This window comes from Giraffa tippelskirchi, chromosome 1 (assembly GCF_054371585.1).
Source record: "Giraffa tippelskirchi isolate mGirTip1 chromosome 1, T2T-mGirTip1v1.2.pri, whole genome shotgun sequence".
Taxonomy (NCBI): Eukaryota; Metazoa; Chordata; class Mammalia; order Artiodactyla; family Giraffidae; genus Giraffa; species Giraffa tippelskirchi.
In genome coordinates, this window is record NC_137275.1 from 17,090,932 (window position 1) to 17,113,527 (window position 22,596).

The 22,596-nt window shown below is 43.3% G+C and overlaps 1 protein-coding gene and 1 long non-coding RNA gene across 3 annotated transcripts in view; one reads left to right on the forward strand and one right to left on the reverse strand.

Moving 5' to 3' along the window:
• Nucleotides 1-10,914, reverse strand: part of CDS1 (CDP-diacylglycerol synthase 1) — a 92,188-nt gene extending 81,274 nt beyond the window's left edge. For both annotated transcript variants that reach the window (XM_081582181.1, XM_081582172.1), the window contains exon 1: nt 10,361-10,914. In XM_081582181.1, coding sequence (XP_081438307.1) covers nt 10,361-10,576 — 216 coding nt within the window. In that variant the 5' untranslated portion in view covers nt 10,577-10,914. The remainder of the gene's footprint in view (nt 1-10,360) is intronic.
• LOC145542731 (uncharacterized) lies at nt 10,862-12,580 on the forward strand. The gene is made up of 2 exons (XR_014080092.1): nt 10,862-11,143; nt 11,318-12,580. It is a non-coding gene; the product is annotated as an uncharacterized LOC145542731 (long non-coding RNA).
• The last annotated feature ends 10,016 nt before the right edge of the window (nt 12,581-22,596 follow it).

Here is a 22,596-nt window from a genome sequence, read left to right on the forward strand (position 1 = left end):
TCAGCTTTCTTTATAGTCCAACTCTCACATCCATACAGACCACTGGAAAAACCATAGCCTTGACTAGAAGGACCTTTGTTGGCAAAGTAATGTCTCTGCTTTTTAATATGCTATCTAGGTTGGTCATAACTTTCCTTCCAAGGAGTAAGCGTCTTTTAATTTCATGGCTGCAGTCACCATCAGCAGTGATTTTGGAGCCCAGAAAAATAAAGTCTGACACTGTTTCCACTGTTTCCCCATATATCTGCCATGAAGTGATGGGACGAGATGTCATGATCTTAGTTTTCTGAATGTTGAACTTTAAGCCAACTTTTTCACTCTCCTCTTTCACTTTCATCAAGAGGCTCTTTAGTTCTTCACTTTCTGCCATATGGGTGGTGTCATCTGCATATCTGAGGTTATTGATATTTCTCCCGGCAATTTTGATTCCAGCTTGTGCTTCCTCCATCCCAGCGTTTCTCATGATGTACTCTGCATATAAGTTAAATAAGCAGGGTGACAATATACAGCCTTGACGTACTCCTTTTCCTATCTGGAACCAGTCTGTTGTTCCATGTCCTGTTCTAACTGTTGTTTCCTGACCTGCATACAGGTTTCTCAAGAGGCAGGTCAGGTGGTCTGGTATGCCCATCTCTTTCAGAATTTTCCACAGTTTATTGTGATCCACACAGTTAAAGGCTTTGGCATAGTCAATAAAGCAGAAATAGATGTTTTTCTGGAACTCTCTTGCTTTTTCGATGATCCAGCAGATGTTGGCAATTTGATCTCTGGTTCCTCTGCCTTTTCTAAAACCAGCTTGAACATCTGGAAGTTCACGGTTCACGTATTGCTGAAGCCTGGCTTGGAGAATTTTAAGCATTACTTTACTAGTGTGTGAGATGAGTGCAATTGTGTGGTAGTTTGAGCCTTCTTTGGCATTGCCTTTCTTTGGGATTGGAATGAAAACTGACCTTTTCCAGTCCTGTGGTCACTGCCCAGTTTTCCATATTTGCTGGCATATTGAGTACAGCACTTTCACAGCGTCATCTATCATATCTAGATTAATTATAAAACCTAATAAAGTGTAAACAGTTGTAAGTACAATGTAAACAATTGTGTGTGTGCTTAGTTACTCAGTTGTATCCGACTCTTTGCGACCCTTTGGACTGTAGCCCACCAGGCTCCTCTGTCCATGGGACTTACCAGGCAAGAACACTGGAGTGGGTTCCCATTTCATTTTCCAGGGAATCTTCCCTACTCAGGGATCAAACCTGGGTCTCTTGCACTGCAGGCAAATCCTTTACCAACTGAGCCACCACAGAAGCCCAAACACAATTGTGAGTATGCCACAAATTCAAGTTTTCCTTGTTGGGACTTTCTGGGATTTTTTTTTCAAATATCTTGATCCACAGTTGGTTGAATCCGTGGACTCACAACCCACAGATATGAGGGCTGACTATACTAATTCCACCCCTACTCTAACTAGCAATGACAAAAGGCAAAACACTTGATCCTAAAGAAAATCAGCCTCTGATTTCCTTAAAAAATAAAACCACTGCACTTTCCGCAAACTGCCTCAAAGTCCACTTGGCAATAAAGGTGATGTGCCCCAACACTCTGTGGTAGTTCATAAGCTTTGTGAGAAGAGGAAATACTACTGGCTTCACTTTTGACTCCCTAGAGGCTGCCAGAAGACCTTGCACAGTGGCTGGCACTTACTATGTAAATATGTGTTGAATGAACTGAGTCTGTAAACTTATGCTAACATTTAAGATTAAAATAGTTCTCAGCTGTTCTTGCTAGGTGAGTAATTTTGGCCATGTCACCTTGCTTGAGACCACCTTTTAACAGTTGTGAAATGAGGGCTTCTGACTATGAAGGGCTATGGGCTATTCGTTTACAAATATAAAAAGACAATGAAAGTATTTCTGGTAAATGATGAATGGAAGCTGAAATAAAGTTTATTACCCTGCAAATCTCATTCCTACAGTGAAACGAACTTCAAAAGTACTTTACAAATGTCGATGTATTTATACCTCACATTACCTTATAGATAAGTAAATAATCACATCCTTTTTGTATGTGAAAAAATTTACAGGAAGATCGAGTAAAGTGCCCCAAGTTTACTCAGCTCGAAGCAATGTAGCCAGGAGGCAGAAAGGAAATTTAAATGACAATTTTTCCACAAACTAATCTGCAGACCCAGTGCAATCCCAGTCATCTCAACTGGCTTTTATTTTGTGTGGAAATAAACAGGCTGACTCTAAAATTTATATGAAAATGCAAAAGGACCTTAACAGCCAGAACCACCTGCAGATAAAAACAAAACTGAAGGACTTACACTGTTTTCAAAAGTTATTATAAAGCTGCAACTGTGATATTAGCATTAAAAAACTGATCAATGGAATAGAAAAAAGGGTCTAGAAATTAATCCACACTTATATGGCCAATTGACTTCAACAAAGTTGAAAGGTAATTCAATATACAATGCTGGAATAATTAGATAACCACATGTGAAAGGGGAAGGAAAGAAAATCTTTGATCGATACTTCATACTACTTAGAAAAATTAATTCAAAATAGATCAGACATTTACATAAAGCTATAAAATTCCATAAACTCTTTGCGACCTAAGGTTAGGCAAAGACTTAAATATGACAACAAAAAAGTAGGATTCATAAAATAAAAACTGATAAATAAAACCACTTCAAAATTAAAATGTTCTGCTTTTCAAAAGACACTGTTAAGAGAAAGAGAAAACAGCTATAGACTGGGAAAAGATATTTTCGAGAGAGTATGTGCGCTCAGTCATGTCCAACTCTTTGCAACCCCATGGACTGTAGCCCAAGAAGCTCCTCGGTCCATGGAATGTTCCAGGCAAGAATACTGGAGTGGGTTGCCATTTCCTACTCCAGAGGATATTCCCAACCCAGGGATCAAACCAGTGAGTGTCTCTTGTGTCTCCTGCATTGGCAGGCAGATTCTTTACCACTAGTACCACCTGGGAAAGCCCGATATTTGCAAATCACGTGTCAAATAAGGGTCTTGCATTCAGAATATATAAAGAATTCCCAACATTCAATAAGAAAACAATCAATGTAATCAAAATACATGGGCAAAGCTTTGAACAGACATCTCACTGAAGGCAATACACTGATGGTAAATTGGCATATGAAGAAATGCTCAATATCTTAGTTATTAGAGAGTCAAAGTCAAAGTCGCTCAGTTATGTCCGACTCTTTGTGACCTATGGACTATATAGTCCATGCAATTCTCCAGGCCAGAATACTGGAGTGGGTAGCCTTTCCCTTCTCCAGGGGATCTTCCCAACCCAGGGATTGAAACCAGGTCTCCCGTATCACAGGCAGATTCTTTACCAGCTGAGCCACAAGGGAAGCCCAAGAATACTGGCGTGGGTAGCCTATCCCCTCTCCAGTGGATCTTCCCACGCAGGAATTGAACCAGGGTCTCCTGCATTGCAGGCGGATTCTTTACCAACTGAGCTATCAGAGAAGTTATTAGGCAAAGGCAAATCAAAACTGCACTAAGATACTAGGACACACCTTCTAGCATAGCTAAAAAATAAAAACTGAACATACCAAGTCTCAGAGAAGATGTATTGAAACTGGGCCTCTCATACACTGCTGGTGGGAATGTGTACCATCACTCTGGAAAAGAGTTTGGCAGTTTCTTAAGAAGTTAAATACACGTCCACTCTATGACCCAGTCATTTCATTCCTAGGTATCTGCCCCAAAGAAATGAAAGCATATGTCCACACAAAGACTGTACACAATGTTCATGGCAGCTTTCTTTGTAATAGTTCCAAACTGGAAACAACTCAAATGTTGAAAAGGACAAACTGGGCTACATCCATACAATGGAAAACTACTCAGCAACAAAAACAAACTACTGATGTATGCAACAACATGGGTGAATGTCAAAAAAATTATGCTGAGTAAAAAGAAGCCAGACAAAATGTACACATTTATGTATATGTATACATATATATGGGTATATGCATATATGTATGTATTGAATTCTACTTACATAAAATTCTGGAAAATACACATTCATCTTTAGTGTCAGAAAGCAGATCAGTGATTACTGTGCTCAGTCGCTCAGTTGTGTCCGACTTTTTGTGACCCTATGGACTGCAGCCTGCCAGGCTCCTCTGTCCATGGGATTGCCTCAGCAAGATTACTGGAATGGGTTGCCATTTCCTCCTCCAGGGGATCTTCTGACCCAGGGATCGAACCCATGTCTCCTATCTCTCCTGGATTGGGAGGTGGATTCTTTACCACTGAGCTACCAGGGAAGCCTGATCAGTGATTATCAAGGGGTAAAAGGGGAATTACAAATGGGCAGGAGCAAACTTTTAGTGGTGACAGGTTTGTTCACTATCTTTATTGCAGTGATAAATTCATGGGCGTATGCATATGTCAAACTGCACAGCGTAATAAGCATGGCTACTTTAGTGTATGTCACATAGGTCATGGGGACTCCTGAAGAGTACACAGGAGCCTGTGGTCAGGGAAAGAGAACTGAAGTGCTTCTCGAAGCTGGGGACTGAAAAGGCAGGAAGAAAACCGTTCAATGATGGCTCCAAATAAGTCTCTAAACTAATGAAAGTAAGCAGCAGTTTAGAATGCAACAAAGGATAATGCATTAAATCAATCACAATTCCCACCCCTCTTACATCTAGTCCCCTAAAAAGTGAGTCAGATGACCAGTGTCAGCTTCTCCACTCCACTATAGGTCCCTTGAGGTTCACACTGATGCCTGTACCTGCTGCTGCTGCTACGTCACTTCAGTTGTGTCTGACTCTTTGCAACCCTATGGGCTGTCCATGGGTTCTCCAGGCAAGAATACTGGAGTAGGTTGCATTTCCTTCTACAGAGAATTCCTGAACCCAGCATTAAAACTGCAAACAAGCAAATGGAAAGCCTCAAGTGACATAGAGTTCTGTGCCTAAAGGATGGAAGCCTTTTAAAAATCTTGACTCTAAGCAATTCTTGGGCTTCCCTGGTGGTTCGGTGGTAAAGGATCGCCTGCCAATGCAGGAGATGCAGGTTCAGTCCCTGGACTGGGAAGATCCCCTGGAGAAGAGAATGGCTACCCACTCCAGTATTCTTGCTTGGGAAATCCCATGGACAGAGGAGCCTGGTGGGCTACAGTTCACAGGGTTGCAAAGAGCTGGAATCAACTTAGTGACTAAACAACAACAAACAGCTCTTACTTGAATGAACAGTAGTTTATATTCCTGATTTCAGCATTTTCTCTCAGTCTCTTCACTGTTTCCAGTGCTAAGTCTCTTCAGTCATGTCCAGCTCTTTGCAACCGCATGGACTGTAGCCTGCCAGGCTCCTCTGTCCATAGGATTTTTCAGGCAAGAATACTGGAGTGGGGTTCCATTTCCTTCTCCAGGGGATCTTCCCTACCCAGGGATCGAACGTGGGTCTCCTGCATTGCAGGCAGATTTTTTACCAGCTGAACCACCACAGAAGCCCTTTCTTATTCTCAGCTATTAAATGGGAAATATCCCTAACCCATATAGTTAGGGAGCAAATAAAGTTAAGATGCAAAATAACTGTTTTCTCTAAATCACTCTAAAAGCATCAACTATCATGACTACTACTGCTTTGTTGTTGCTCAGTTGCTAAATCGTGTCTGACTCTTTGTGACCCCACGGGTTGCAGCATACCAGGTTTTACTGTCCTTCACTCTCTCTTGGAATTTGCTCAGATTCATGTCCACTGAGTTGGTGATGCTATCTAACCATCTCATCCTCTGCTACTCTCTTCTCCTTTTGCCTTCGATCCTTCCCAGTATCAGGGTCTTTTCCAGTGAGTCGGCTCTTCACATCAAGTGGCCAAAGTATTGCTACTACCGCTACTGAGTTAAGAACTATGATAATGCAGTACAAAACAAATTTATGTCATTTTAATTCAACTGAATCTTCACTGAGTTTGATGATTCTGCCGGTGGCCTCTTGATCATCTGACATTACACTCTCTAAAATGACATTCCAACAGTGTCCCAGTCAGAGATGAGTTCTAGTTCCAGCTCTGCACCTGTCTGAGGTCATTTTGGCTAATAACAAACACAATCTAAGGCAAGTTTATTATTTAAAAATACACACACATGCACGTATATACACATATGTATGGTTGAACTAAATTTTTTCTAAGATCTCTTGAAGCTCTGTGGTTCTCAGACCCTACTTTATTAGGAAAATTTAAAGCATCAAACACTGATTTCCCCCTTCTATTTTTCAAAATGTTTCTGTATCTAACCTCGATTCCTTCTTTCCTTTTCCCAAATACCCCGATCATCTGCATTCTCCACGTCTGCTTTCTTTTTCCTAGGGATGCCCACCCTCATCAGCATCTTCATTCCCACTTGACTTCTTTATATAAATACTTGTCTTTCTTTGTTTGGAAAAGGAAATTTTTACTTGATCCTCCAGTCCTCTCTAGCTGCTATTCTGTGCTCCTTTCACTGGCACTTTCTACAATTACTACCAATTTTTACCTCTCACATTCCTTGACCTAAACCTCAGCTTCTATGAAGGTCTTTGGCTAAATCCCATGTTCTCCATCTCTTCCTCATTTCTAAATACTAATGACAATATCTTCTAAGCAATCCTTCCTCCTTTAGCTCTCAGGCTCTATCTTAGCGTCTTCCTTACATCTCCACCCCTACTGTAAACATGGGCACCTCCCACAGCTCGGCCTTCAGTTCTCTCTCCTCTCCATCTTAATCAAAAGTCTCTTGTTGTTGTTAAGTCACTAAGTCGTGTCCAACTCTTTGCAACCTCCATGGACGCCAGGCTTCCCTGTCCTTCACTATCTCCCGGAGCTTGCTCAAACCCATGTCCATTGAGTCGGTGATACCCCCCCAACCATCTCATCCTCTGTTGTCCCCTTCTCCTCCTGCCCTCAATCTTTCCCAGCATCAGGGTCTTTTCCAATGAATTGGCTCATCGCATCAGATGGCCAAAGTATTGGAGCTTTGGCATCAGTCCTCTAGACTTGACCATTCAGTTCAGTTCCCACCACCACCTGGAGCCACTTCCTTACTTTAGAAATGCTGTACCTGCCCCACTCAACTCACTCATCTCCTTCATCACCTGCAAAAACCCTGCAAAACTGCCCAGTCGTTTTTGCTTTTTTCTTAAGTCTCTTAAGTTGGGGACCAAAATGTGTCTCCAGAGGGCTCTTCTTTTATTAGTCTTACCCTTGTCTAGGATCCCATCACCATCATCTAAAATATGCTTCCTGTCTCTCAATCTCTATCCTCCACTCTTCCTAGACTTAGGATATGCCCTCATTATTTCACACGTAAAACATTTGCAATACACACCTATTGGGTTTCACTGTGGCCGTTCTCTCCCCCTTCCAACACTTTCTCCAGACTACTACTAGAATGACAGGCTAATGCTTCTGCAAAAACTTTTCAGTGGCTTCCAGGAGTCCACAGAAGAAAGCTTAACCTCCCTCACAAGACCCTTAAACTCCCAACCCCTCCTCGCAAACTACAGTTTATGCTCCAGGACTATCAAACTAAGCTCAGTTCATTGTGCCTAGAATGCTGATTCAAGAAACAGTTCCACATGCCCTTTGCCTAGAATGCCTTTCCCTAACACCTGTCTATCTAGTGAGTTCCCAGGCATCTTTTAATTCCAAACTCAACCCTCATCTCCTCTTTCAAGCCTTTCCTGTTGTCTCCACATAGTGTCCAGCTATGCCCTCTCTGCTAAGAGCAAAGTAAAGAAGCCTTGTTCAGATTTCCATTAAGTCTAATTATGTCTCCTGGGGGGTTCCTTGAGGGAGTGGTCTTGCTATCTCGTAAGTATTATTCCAGCATTTAGCAGCTGGGAACATTTTCACTTGCTAATACCCTGGAGCACAGAGCTTTCTCTCAGAATAAGTCTCCCGGTCCTGAAGGAAGAGAAGGTCATGTTAATAACACCATTGTAAAAAGACTACAAAATGGCGTGGGAGTGTACGATAGGAGCAGAATACAACACACTTCCTGTATCTCTCTCATTAATTTCGTAAGTGTTTTTGGCTTTACTGTAACTTGACTAAAGAAGGCACTTAGAAGAGTTTAAATGAACCAAATATTAACCAGCCTCCGATGTGCAGGCTGATTTTATAATGGCCCTTGACCTGGAAATACAGGTGCATTCAAATATACACCCTGATAAGAAAGGACAAAAAGAGGATAGAGTTCAATGACTCAGAGCTTGCCAAGTCAAAAGTTCCTTGCGATAAACTCTAAAAGGATGCAATATTTTAGACATGGTTTGAAAAAATGCTGATCCTTGATGATTTAGAAATCTTAACAGAACTGGTTACACATGGCACCATCTACTCTCAGAAAAGAGAATCCAGCTAGGTATGTATTAATGAAAACTAACAGAAACATAGAACATATATTGTGTGCGTTGTGATCATACATATCCACAAGTTTGTAAATTTATGGATAAATTAAGGTTGACAACAAAACCTAACAGTGAAGCATTTATAAATAAATATGCAGTGAGATAATCTACTCACAGAGAGCTAGAGACAACAGTTCTAATGACTCCAATCAAACCAAGGAAGTAGTTTTCATTTTAAATGTAGTATTAGGGTGTTAAGAAATTAATCTCACTTCAAAAGTTACTTTATGGATGGCTTCCTTGAACATGTTTTTTCTTTTTAAAAGCTTGTTGTTTTCTCCCAGTTAAAGAAGCGATCATGGGGAAGCTGGTATTTCCTTGGTCCTAAACTATACCAGTGCTAAAACAAAACAAACCCCAACCTAATTAATTCTATTTTTGGTTTAGTTTCCAAGGCAGTTTTCACAAAAACTATTCTCAGCCCACTGTTTTCAGCTTTGTAACATCAACCTTCAGTAGCCAGAAACTGTTTTACACTTTGTGTAATCCCTTGACACACATGTTCTGTCATAGATCACTATTCTACCTGCCTCTCAAGGGTAAAGGGAAAAAAAGGGATCTGTCTTCCCATTGATTTTAAAGTTTCTTTCCTAAAATCACTGTTGTGGGATGTGTTCCCACCTAAGTTTTATAACTTTGGTTACCTCAAGTTCATCAACATCAGGTTTCTGGTGGAACCCTCCCCAAATTGGAACTGCGAGTTGCAGCAACGGCGTGTGAGTCGCTCAGTTGTGTCCAACTCTTTGCCACCCTATGGACGCATGTAACCTCTATCCATGGAATTCTCCAGGCAAGAATACTGGAGTGGGTGGCCAGTCCCTTCTCCAGGGGATCTTCCCAACTCAGGAATTGAACCTAGGTCCCCAGCATTGCAGGCAGATTCTTTACCATCTGAGCCACCACGGAAACCCTTCTCAGCAACTGTACAAACAAGAAAAAAGAGAATCGGGAACAGTTTCTAGTTCCAAGAGGCCACTGACCTGACCTTGAGCAATCTACTTCACTTCTGTAATACAAACTGCAGTACCTTCCAAAAAATAATGCTTCCAGAAATCGCTTCCGTGCTTTGAGTTTCTAAGATAAAATGGAATTTAATAGAAGATTTTATAAAACAATCTACTGCCTGGCCCAATTTCCTAAACGGCCCAGGATAAAAAAGTTGTAAAACTGGATTCCCCCCTGCCCAAATTTCTACTTTGCACCACTGTATTACCAAATAAGCTGAACTCTGTCTCTCCAACTTTTTAAAAAGCATACTAGCATTACATCTACTCATTCTTCAAGGTGAAGTAAAGGCAACCTGTAGAGATGGAAATTTAAAAAGCCCTTGTGAATTCACATTATCAGGTCAGATGAAATCCACTGGTAGAAGTGCATTGTCTGCCGCGGACTCAAAAGAAGCTGGAGGGTCACAATGGGGTCAAGGGTAGGAGACTCTCAAACCTCCGAAATCTATGATTCTGAGAAAGGACAGAGGAAACGGAAGTGCTGATGGGGGAGCGCGAGAAGCCGAGCGTCAGGGTCCGATGACAGGTTAGAAGCGAAGGTGCGTGTCTTAAGTTTAGTCCTAACTCTCCCGAGAAGAGGTGTGAGGCGCGGCTAACTAGGCACTGCGAACTCTTAGGGTAGGAGAGACCATCCCGGTTCTAGCGTCGGCCCCAGACCCCGGGCAGGGGAGACTAGAATCGCAGAAAGTAAACTGGAGTCACGTTGAATCCTGCAGCCATCCCGGGAGCGGCCGCGGTCACCCCGAGAAGCGCACCGTCGCTGGGGTCCGGCTCCCACTTAAGTTATCCGGACCGGAGCGCGGCGCGGCCGGCAGCTTCACCTGACATTCCGCGGGGCCCCACCCTCGCTCCCTCCCTCCGAGGTGTCCTGGCCCCCATCGGGACGCAGCCCGGGAAGCAGGGGGTGCGCCTCTCGGGCTCCACTTACTTTGTCACTGGTGCTCTCGGTTTCGTGGTCGCCGCCGGCCGCCTCTCCCTCGCGGGGTGGCGACGCCGCCTCTCCCCCGGGGCCGGGGCCGCCGCCTCCCCGGTGCCTGAGTTCCCACATCTCCGGCTTCCCGGCAGCCGGGCTGGTCTCCTCCAGCGCCCCCGAAATCCGAGCTTTTGCGCGCGAGGTCTCGAAGTCCGGCCGAGCCGCGGCCATTCACACGCCTCACCCCACCCCCGCACCCTACCTGGAGGCGCCGCTGCCGCCGCCGCCGCGCCGGGTCACCCCCAAAACGGCATCAACGAGCGAGCGCTCGTGGCCGCCTCCAGCGAGCGCGGCGCCGGGGGCCGGCTCGGGGAGCCCGGCCCCAGCGGAGAAGGCGGGGGCGCGGCGGAGGGCGGCCGCTGGTTGCCAGGTGCGCGTCCCCACGCGGAGGCCCAGGTGGGCGGAGGAGAAAGGACCCGGAGGGCAGGAGCAAGCCTGACCCGCTTTAGCGCTCCGCCGGGGCGCCCGCCGCCCGGGCCCTGCCACTCCCCGCCCCGCCCCCCGGACTCAGAGTCAGCCGCTCCCGGCCCCCCTACACCTTTCTCCGGGTTCCTGCCTCCTGCAGCCAGGTCACGCGCCGCAGGCCCCGCCCCGCCCCGCCCCGCCCCGCCCCGCCCCTCTGCGCAGCACTGCGGTTCCCACAGCCCCACCTCCCTCGCCGGGTGACGTCATGGGTCCCGACCCGAGGCTCCGCCCCGGCCTCCTGCGAGCGCGCAGGTGGTGTGGCTCCGAGGCAAGGTGCGGGCTGGAGCGCGGGGGAGGAGCAGGGAGGCGGGGGAGGGTCCAGCTGCTCGCTCGGTAGTGAGGGCTGAGAACTTGGGGACTCGCCCCGGAGCCACTGGGAGGGCCGGAAGAACTCCTCGAAGGCCGCCCGATCAGTATTGACCGCGCTCGGCCCCTACCCCTTCTCAGGGCTCTCCGTCCGCGGCAGCTTGACACACCTCGGCGTTCAAACCTAAGAGGTTCAGGAGGTGTCCAGAAGCAGAAACCTGTCGGGCAGGATGAACCCGACGACTTGGCGACATCCTGCCCGGTGTCATCACCTGCAAAAATAGGAGATACGCTGGCCTCGCTGGGCGTCCTGGGATGAGTTGGCCAGTTTCAACGACATGCCTGAACTGCTTCGCCAAGGAATTCGAGAATTGAAATCTCTCAAAAAATTCACTGCCTAGGGCCTGGAGAGAGAACCAGGACTCTGAGATGCCACCGGGTGCAGTTGCCAACCACCTAATCTCTAAGCAGTCATGGACCTTGGGCTGCTAAAGTTGGAACAGGAAGGGCGCAAGATCCGCCTTAATTCCACTTCAAATCCTGTTAGAAGGTGATTTGTTTTCTTGACACGTATGTACCACCTGGTCATTACTGAGAAGCTGACACATGGGGCCAGGGGTGGGGAGGAGACAGGCCATCATACAAACAGGACAGCGTTTGGGAGAACACACTTATAGAAATAAATCAACAATATTAAACTCTCAAGGTCATTACTGACCCATTGAAAACAAGTTAGGTGGTTCTGAAAACTGAATAACAAGCGAAAATAAAAAGTCAATGTAGGACGCACTGAAAACCAGGGCACAAAGACATTATTTTCCATCATCAAACAGATCTTTAAAGCTCTGAGTTCAGATTGGGTCGTCATATTTTCAAAGGGATAGAGAGGAAAATCAGTCTTCTGGGAAGAGTAACAAAAAGAATGACAAAACATATGAGAAAAGAAGTCCTTTGAGTCACGGTCATGGTGTGGTTGTCCTTAAGGAACAGAAGACTACGGGGTGACTAGTTTAATCCATTGTTCATTTCTTTGGAGGACCAGAGATGAAGCACTGCCTGATTCTCAGGAACATAAGGTTGAAGAGACTGATGAAGGCAGTGATGTTGTCTCCCATCTGAGGTCTTGTTAAGAAGCCTGAGCTCTAGCTCCACCAATGCCACTAGTTGGGTGTGGCCCTGGATAAGTCATTAAGCCTCGGTGTCTCCAACTATAAAGTGGATAGTTGGGAGGATGGCCTTTGTGGTCTTTTCCAGCTTACAAATGATTCTGCGACTAAAGCCTCTCTTCATCAGATTCCAGTCCTTCCTTGCTCCCATAGCTCAAGAATAGGGGACCTAGTATGGCACCCAAATGGTTTCCTCCTTCCCCTAATCAACTCAAGAGCAATTAAAAATATTTATTTATTTTTGGCTGTGCTGGGTCTTCCTTGCTATGCAGGGGCTTTCTCTAGTTGCTGTGAGCAAAAGCTACTTTGTAGTTGTGGAGCACCAGCTTCTCATTGCAGTGGCTTCTTTTGTTTCAACTTGTGGGTTCTAGAGCACAAGCTTAGTAGTTGAGGCACTCAGGTTTAGTTGCCCTGCAGCATGTGGAATCTTTCCAGACCGGGGATCAAACCTATGTCCTCTGCACTGGCAGGTGCATTCTTAACCACTGGACTGCCAGGGAAGTCCCTGCAAGAGCTCCTTTGACTTTGTTCTACCTTTGCTGCTGGAGGGAAAAGTAAAATAAAGAAAAAGATGATGAGAAAGGTAGTGAGAAAAGTGGCAGGAGGGAACAATAGAGGGCAGGAGCGCATGCCGGAAGAAATGGTAGTCCCAGACCAGGAAATGTGGGCCCAGGTATTTAGACTGCCAGAGGAAATGGCAACCCACTCCTGTGTTCTTGCCTGGAAAACCCCATGAACAGAGGAGCCTGGTGGGCTACAGTCCATGAGGTCTCAGAGTTGGGCATAACTGAACCATTGAGCACAGAGTAGTTTTCTACTTTATCTCGCCCTTCCTTAAATTCTATTTCCTGTGTTTCAGCACAGTTGGTCATTTCTTTCTGTCTTCATTATAGTTTATTGCTACTCATTGAGTGCTTACACTGAACCAAGACAGCAGGAACGACTCTCTATTCATCTTCACAGCCCAATCCCTTGCCACAGTGCTGGCCCTCACCCTCATGCAGTCAACACTTTTGTTGAAGTGAGTGAAGAAATGAATGAATAGCAGAGGTACAGCATAACCAGGGAAAGATATATAGTATTTGCATTTTTAAAATGAAAAGTCTATATTAACCTTAGAAAGGTATTCACGTGTCTTTGTTTTTCACTTGATATGAAAAATACTGATTTTAAGATGTATTAAAAGGGGGTTATAGTAATGACTGGTACATTTTAGTTACCATAATACTGGCGTATTATGGTATAGTCAACCACACCGGCCTTACTGTGATTATGGTGTCAGACTTCCTCAATGTCTTTTCTTTTTCATTTTTTATCTTTCATTTTCCTTCATTCAGGGAGCTTACCTTCTCAAAGTTTATTACACTTACGTTCGGTGACATAAATTCTGGCATGTAAAGACTTCTAAGGTGTCAACTGTTAGTTTTACAAGAGTTTAATCTGCCAAAGGGCATGATGTAAACTCTGAGCACACAGGCCAATCACAAGAGACACTCGGCCAATGTTTCTTGGTTGATTTATGGATTTTCTAGTATGTTGAAATGATTTATAACTCTGAGTGAGGCATTTGCTAGAGGGGAAAGAGAGAGTGCTAACTATTTACATGATTTTTATTAGATATTTTACCTTCTCCTTTGCCCAAAGATGAAGGGACTCCTTATCACCTTCTTCCCTGAGTACCCAGAATGTTCCCAGACTGGTAAACATTCCCCTCTTGTGAGGGAATTTGAGCTGCTTTCCACATCAGAGGCACAGAGGCGCCTGATTGGAATGTCCCTGGCTTGCCAGGGTAAGAAGAAATCTTCCTCAGCCAAGCATTTCTGGTTGCTTGGACACCCGCACTATAGTTTTTGTCCCTTGATCTGTCTGTCTTTCTCTGTTGCCCTCTGTCAATTCAGTCTGTAAATCAGAGGTAGAAATTTATTTATTTTTAGCTTTTTAGTTTTATATTGGAGTACAGCCAGTTAACAATGCTGCGACGGTTTCAGGTGCACAGCAAAGCGACTCAGCCATACATACGCATGTATTAATATCTATCAGTGAAGTGTTAGTTGCTTAATTGTGTCCTACTCTTTGCAACCCCATGGACTGTAGCCCGCCAGGCTCCTCTGTCCATGGGATTTCCCAGGCAAGAATACTGGAGTGGGTTGCCATTCCCTTCTCCAGGGAATCTTCCTAACCCAGGGATCGAACCCAGGTCTCCAGTATTGCAGGCAGATTCTTTACCATCTGAGCCACCAGTGAAAGTGTAAGTCACTCAGTCATGTCTGACTCCTTGCGGCCCCATGGACTGTAGAGTCCATGGAATTCTCCAGGCCAGAATACTGGAGTGGGTAGCCATTTCATTCTCCAGGGGATCTGCCCAACCCAGGGATCAAACCCAGGTCTCCCACATTGCAGGCAGATTCTTTCCCAGCTGAGCCACCAGGGAAACCCAAGAATAGTATAATGGGTAGACCCAGGAATCAAACTAGGGTCTCCTGCATTGCAGGTGGACTCTTTACCTGCTAAGCTACCAGGAAAGCCCATCTGAGCCACCAGGGAAACTCCAAATACCTATCAGAGAGAGAAATGTATGATTTCAGGCAACCAGAGAAACATTTTGTGGTAAATTATTGAAGGACAATTTATGTGTACATCCTTATTTTCAATGAAACTGCAAAGGAAAATAACAGTGTACCATCAATTACATCTGATTATCACAGGAGCATTACAGCTATATAGAAAGAAGCAAATTTTATATATAGGCAACCCCAGTTTTGAGGCTTCCCTGATGGCTTAGCGGTAAAGGATCTGCCTGCAATGCAGGAGCCAAAGGAGACACAGGTTCGATCCCTGGATCAGGAGGATCCCCTGGAGGAGGTCATGGCAACCCACTTCCAGTATCCTTGCCTGGAGAATCCCATGGCCAGAGGAGTCTGGTGCGCTACAGTCATCAGTCAGGTAACCTAATTCCTCTGTGCCTCAGTGTCCTCATCTATAAAATGAAGATAATAAGGGTGATAATATTTTCCTCCTAGCATTCTTATGAAGATTAAAGTGGTTACTATACATAAAGACATAGAACAGTGCTTGGTCCTAATGAAGCACTCTACAGGTATTACCTATTATTGCCATTTATATGATTAAAAGCTGTGTTTCTTGAGGAGAGCAATATTCAGCTTCTAAACTCACTAAAGCTGCAACACCCCAGAGGACTTTGAGGGAAAAGGGATATGCTGACCTTGCTTTGGTAAGGTGGGTACAAATTATGAAATGGGGTAGGGCAACTTTGCAAATAAGTGCAAGGAAATCATCAGTCTATCAAATTAATAAATTTTTGTTGCAGTAAGACTAATGAAATTGGCATTTCCTATTATTAACTGGAATCAGTTTACTACCATGTAATTTGCATATGCATGATGACTGAAGAATTCCTTCCATTTCTAGTTTCTCCACTGAATCATAGTAACTGAGCAAAGTACGTTTTGGTGATTTAAGTCTTTTGTAAAATAGGCAGTATATTCCTTCTATGACTTTGTAAATTACATTCTAAAAGAGTGGGTGTATGTGTGCTTTTGATACTGCATGATTCAACTATGTTTTAATTGTTGAGCATGGCTGGATTTGGGCTTCCCGGATGGTGCTAGTGGTAAAGAACATGCCTGCCAATCCAGAAGACATAAGAGAGGCTGGGTCAGTCCCTAGGTGGAGAAGATTCCCTGGAGAAGGAAATGGCAACCCACTCCAGTATTCTTCCTTGGAGAATCCCATGGAGAGAGGATCCTGGTGTGCTACAGTCCATAGAGTTGCAAAGAGCTGGACATGACTGAAGAGACTTAGCATGCATGGTTGGATTTATATCCTTTTTGGAAATGGTCATTTAGAAAAGTGAAAGAGATTGGTAACTGTCCTTATAAGAGCTAAATCACTAATTTGCTGCAAACTGTATCAATTCTCTCTGCTCAATAAATTGCTGAAATCCAGAAGTATCAGTCAAGGTTCTTAGATGCAAGTCTGGCAGACTTAGGAAGACAAAGAATTTATTGAGGGATATTGAGGAGCTCACAGAACTCTTTGGAAAGCTGGAGGACCCAGAATAGAAAACTGGTAGGAACAAACGATGCCAAGCAGCAGCTAGGACCATAGTCAAAGCCACATCCAAATCAGCCACCTACGGCCAACATTGCTAGACCCACTGGGGCAAACCATCACAGCCTGCACCATCACTGTGGGGGCACTCGCCACTGGGTCCCACTGTTGCCATAGCTGACCCTTTCCACTTGTGTTTTACTTACAAACTCTTGTTTATTTAAACTTTACAGTAGGAATCATTTCCTTATAATATGCAATAATAGCCATAGATCTCTTTGTGAAAAAAAGACTTACTGATCAGAGAAATAAAAGCTATACAATTCCTGTTTGTTGCAAGCCATATCAAATACCGTATCTATTTTAAGACACTCTTGTAGTTTATATTTTAACTGCTCTGAAATCATAGTGTGTCTTATAGTCAATAAGAATAATAAGTAATTAGAAAACATTGTTTTATATTTTAATTGGCCACTGTATTTTTCTTAGCACTACATAAAATAACAGTAAGTTTCTAAAATAATGGCTTAAAATTGAGTCAATGAAGTACAGCATTTTAAAGATTGACTCTTGTTGGTTAGGAAGATCACATATCTTGGATTTTTCCAGACCTTCCCAATTGCATGTGTTTCTTTTTCAGTAAAGAGTATTTATCAAATATATAACCATGTATAATAATGGTTGTAATATTTTTTTTTCCGGCTGGGTTTTGTGGCACGTGGGATCTTAGTTCCCCAATCAGGGATCAAACCTATGCCACCTGCATCAGAAGCGTGGATTCATAACCACTGGACCACCAGAGAAGTCCCCTCATAATGGTTTTAAATGTCTAAAAAATCTTTTCCATGTCTTTATGTTCTCATAGCAGAAAACAAAAAGACACATTTTGCTAGACTTTATAAAACCTAATTTTTGGTTTAGAAAATATCATCAACAAGCATGTTTCAGAGATTATTTCATTCAGTTCAGTTCAGTCACCTGGTCATGTCCGACTCTTTGCAACCCCATGGACGGCAGCATGCCAGGTTTCCCTGTCCATCACCAACTCCCAGAGCTTACTCAAATTCATGTCCATTGAGTCATGAGTCATGATGCCACTAGCACATCTATTTTATTCCTGCATATTACAAAAGACTTCTAAAATTAGATGTATTTTTAGTACCATCTACTGTCTGTCTACTGGTTCCAAATCAGGAAAGGAGTACATCAAGGCTGTATATTGTCACCCTGCTTATTTAACTTATATGCAGAGTACATCATGCGAAATGCCAGGCTGGATGAAGCACAAGCTGAAGTCAAGGTTGCCAGGAGAAATATCAATAACCTCAGATATGCAGATGACACCACCCTTATGGCAGAAAGTGAAGAAGAACTAAAGAGCCTCTTGATGAAAGTGAAAGAAGGGAGTGAAAAAGTTGGCTTAAAGCTCAACATTCAGAAAACTAAGATCATGGCATTTGGTCCGATGACTTCATGGCAAATAGATGGGGAAACAATGGAAACAGTGAGAGATTTTAATTTTTTGGGCTCTGAAATCACTGCAGATGGTGACTGCAGCCATGAAATTAAAAGACACTTGCTCCTTAGAAGAAAAGCTATGACCAACCTAGACAACAAATTAAAAAGTAGAGATATTACTTTGTCAACAAACGTCCGTCTAGTCAAGGCAATGGTTTTTCCAATATTCATATGTGGATGTGAGAGTTGGACTATAAAGAAAGCTGAGTGCTGAAGAGTTGATGCTTTTGAACTGTGGTATTGGAGAAAACTCTTGAAAGTCCCTCAGACTGAAAGGAGATCCAACCAGTCCATCCTAAAGGAAATCAGTCCTGAATATTCGTTGGAATGATTGATGCTGAAGCTGAAACTCCAATACTTTGGCCACCTGATGTGAAGAACTGACTCATTTGAAAAGACCCTGATGTTGGGAAAGATTGAAGGCAGGAGAAGAAGGGGACGACAGAGGACGAGGTGGTTGGATGGCATCACCAACTCGATGGACATGAGTTTGAGTAAGTTCTGGAAGCTGGTGATGGACAGGGAAACTTGGAGTGCTGCAGAGTCCATGGGGTCACAACGAGTCAGACATGACTGAGCAACTGAACTCAACTGAACTGTCTGTTGACTCTCTTTTCTCACAATTTGATTTACAAAAAATATTTTTATCATATATTAAGAAATTTAATTGATTTGCTTCCCAAATTAATAGCCTAAATTATTATGGAAATTAAATCAGTCTCATCCATCCTTTTAACAACAATAATTTATGCCTTGATCATTTAGTATCACTTCCTGTATTTAACTGGGATGATTTGATGTATGGGAGTGGGAAGGGGCTGTGGCCTTCACTGTGCCCTCCAGGCAGTTGGGAACAGCCTAGAGCAGGAAACTGATTAGAGTATCTTTGGGTGGACCAGAAAAGGTTGTTAACCTAATATGCTTAAGAAGGACCTGTGTTTCTGCTTTTCTCAATAAACCTGGCTTCAGCAACACAACACTCAAGATTATTGTACTGCCTTGTTTAGGAACAAATGCCAAAATGCCTTACTAACTGGTTCTGCCAAGATATTTCCAGTCTCTTAGAGGAGGAGTTAGTGCTGCAATAAAAACATTTTATGCAAGGACACTGAGATTTTTATAAGGAAAGACTTTCAATTACCTTACTTGCAAAGCAAATTTAGACAGCCTGGTCATTTGGCATACCATCAGGAGAATGAATGAATAGTATCACTCTGCATAAATATGGATTAAATAAATTATTGAAAACTATGCAACCACTAACATACATTAGCAAAGAGGTTTATAAGTGTTTCAAAACACCAAGAAAATTGTTAATATACCAATGTCAGGAAAAACTGACAAAGCTTGAGAAATGAGCAAGTCTCTGCCAGTCCTTGTAATAGACATTAGGTGTTACCTAGCAGTCCTGCTGAGGATTATCTGATACTAAAGAGAGATGCACCTTTGACTGTTGTCTTAGGTCAGGCCGCCATGGCAAAAGTACCATATAGACTGGGTGACTTATAGACAACAGAAATATACTTCTTGCAGTTTTGGAGGCTGGAAGTCCAAGATAGGGTGCTAGCATGGTCAAGTTCTTCTGAGCACCCTCTTTCATGTTGTAGACTGCTGATATCTCCTCGTATCCTCACACAGGAGAGGGCAGAGAGAGAAAACCAGCTCTAGCAACACTTACAAGGTCACTAATCCAATTCATAAGGGCTCCACCTTCATTCTAATTACCTCCCAAAGGCCTCACTTCCTAATACCATCACACTGAGGGTAGAGGTTCAGCATATGAATTTGTGTGTTGAGGGGAGACACAAACATTCAGTCTATAGCAATTGTCTTCGATCCAATTAAGCTATTTTACAACTCTGTAGGGATGAAAGTTAATTCATGGAAAACTAATAACCATGCCCATGGTTCTTGTTCTTGGCAATCTAAGTGAATTTTGTTTGATAGAGAAGTCCAACTCTCTAACTGATGTCTGGTGGCTAGAAGCTTAGGGAAGTCAGATGATGTAGTTCCAGTCTAAACCCCAAGGCTTGAGAACCTGGGGAGCCAGTGGTGTAAATCCCCATCTGAGTAGGAAGGCCCAAGGACTAAGGGTGTGGATGACCAAGGGCAGGAGGAAATGGCTGTCCTAGCTCAAGCAAGAGAACAAACTCACTTATCCTCCACTATTTTTTCCTATTGAATGATGCCTACCCACACTGATGAGGGCAGTCTTGTTTACACATTATGCCAATCTCTCCTGGAAACACCCTTACAGACACACTGAGAAATAATGTTTTACCAGCTGTCTGGGCATTCCTTAGCCCAGTCAAGTTGCCACTTAAAATTAACCATCACAGTGGTACAGCCAGGACCCAACCAAGGTCTCACTCTTAATGGAAGAATTTGTTAGCACTACTGCTGTTTTCTCCTGTGGTCCACCTTCAGCTACCACTACTCAGGTGGTTTTCTTAGCCTTCCCTTGCAGCATCTTTACCACCCCTCATCACCTTCTTGACCCCTTCACCTCTTTCTTTTTATGCAGTACAATTTAGCTGTGTCTCAGTTGTCTCAGTGGTATTTCCTACTCCCACTATTTGAAATATGAAAAGCCTTTATCCTGAAGATGACAAGCAGAAGATGATCCAATTATCAACCAATATTCATCCTCCTGGGAAAGATGGTTGGAAGTGTGTGTATGAGGCAGGAGGGTAATTTTAAATAAAAACTAATTTTGTTTTTCTATCAGATTTGTATTTGAAAATTAATTTTTGGACATGGGTTCGATCTCTGGTTGGGGAACTAAGATCCCACATTCCTTGGGACAACTAAGCCTCTGTGCTCTAGAGCCTATTTGCCACAACTAAGACCCAACATGTTGAGGCCCTTTAATGGACCGGAACCTGGTGGTACAGAGTCGACGATAAGAAAGTAAAAGAAGGAAAGAGGCTGATGTTCTCTGGTTTACACAGAGAACCAATAAAACCCTAAGACAAAGGGTTTGCGCCGCTTACGTAGGCTCAGGGCACCCTTTCAAGGAGGTCTTCAAAGCCTGGGCAAGTAAGCAAGCTCAGCCGGCCTCTGCACTCCAAAGAATTAGCCTGAAGGAGAGAGAGATGAAGAAAGATACGGGTACCCAAGCTCTGATGGAACAAGGGTGTTTTATTCAACATAGTGTGGGTATATATACTGTCTTACAAGGTAAGACAAAGCAAAGAAATCTTTTCAGCAAAGATAAGGATCAAAAATCTTACAAATTACAGAGGAAACATTAGGCTAGAATCCATATCAAAGAGAGAGGGTTGTAAATAATCACTTTCCATATCAGAAAGGAAGAGGGCCATAAAGAGTTACTTTTCACCATATGGAAAACTAACAAAGGAAATGCATGCATTCTCAGTCCCCGGCTTGCCAGCTCCTCTTAATCCTTGAATATTCAAGGATTAATAAGGAACAGAGGATTCATGACAGATCAAAAAACAGCACTCAGGAAGCCTCCTGTTAAATACTCCCTAATGCCAACACAGGCAAATAAATTAAGTAATTTAAAAAAGAAATAAAACTGGTTTTGTTTTTCAAGGATTTTTACTTCTTTCCTGGTATTTGGTAGGTTGCTTAGGGCTGTGGTGACCGACTGGATATGAAAGGTGATAGAGATGGATGTGTCAAGGATGACTACAAGGTCTTGACAATGGAGATGACAAGAGAATGATTGTCTTTGCAAAAGCAGGGAAATTGCGAAAAGCAACTACTTCCTCCATAACCCTAATGGATATTAGTAGTGGGTGGAAATGAGAATTTTATTTTGGACATGGACATTTTGAGACGATAGTAATACTCTAAAGTAAAACATTAAGGTAGTAGAAGTTGCCTATGAGTGTGGTATAAGTGGAAGATCAAAGATTGAAGGTAAAAGACTTAGGAATTGCCGTCATGGAGACGGGGGCTGGAGCAGAGAAACTGCAAAGATTCTCTCACAGAATATGTACAAAAGGTCATTGAGTAAGGCAGGGCAAAGGGAAAGAATCCAGGAACATCTAGCAAAGAAAGGATGGAGAGGTAAGAAGAGAATCAGACTGTTACAGCATTCCGGAAGTCAAACAAGGAAGACATTCAACCAAACAGTAGCGAACATTATGAGTTTTTAGTAATGGCATGTATTATTTCAGTTGAAATTCTCACTAATCGTATGATTGACTTACTGTTATTAGACCTCTTCTCATTAATGAGGAAACTGACTTAGGAAGCTCACATAATTTGTCTGAAGTCATAGAGCTGGTGGTCAAATCAAGACCAGGAGGACCCTAAAAATCCAAGTTCTTACACACTACTGTACAGAATGCATTGAGAATCCAGAGTTTTTATGCAACTGTTTAATCCTCATTGTGTACCAGGCTGTTATGTGTCTTTTATATACTTACTGAATTCTCCACACTCTTCAGATCTACTGTCTCCAAATAAAATATAGAGAGGTGTCATGTAACTTATCAAAAACCACATGGTTGGTAAGTAATAGAGTTAGGATTTGAAATTTCTCAGTCTATTCCCAAGTTTATATAAAAAAAGGTTAAGCAGGGCAGGGGAGCCATTATTCCATTTCCGCAGTTAAGGAAAATCAAGTCCTTTATCACTTCGCAATATATTTCATGGGATGAAATTTTGAAACCACTGTCTCAGCCTATGTCA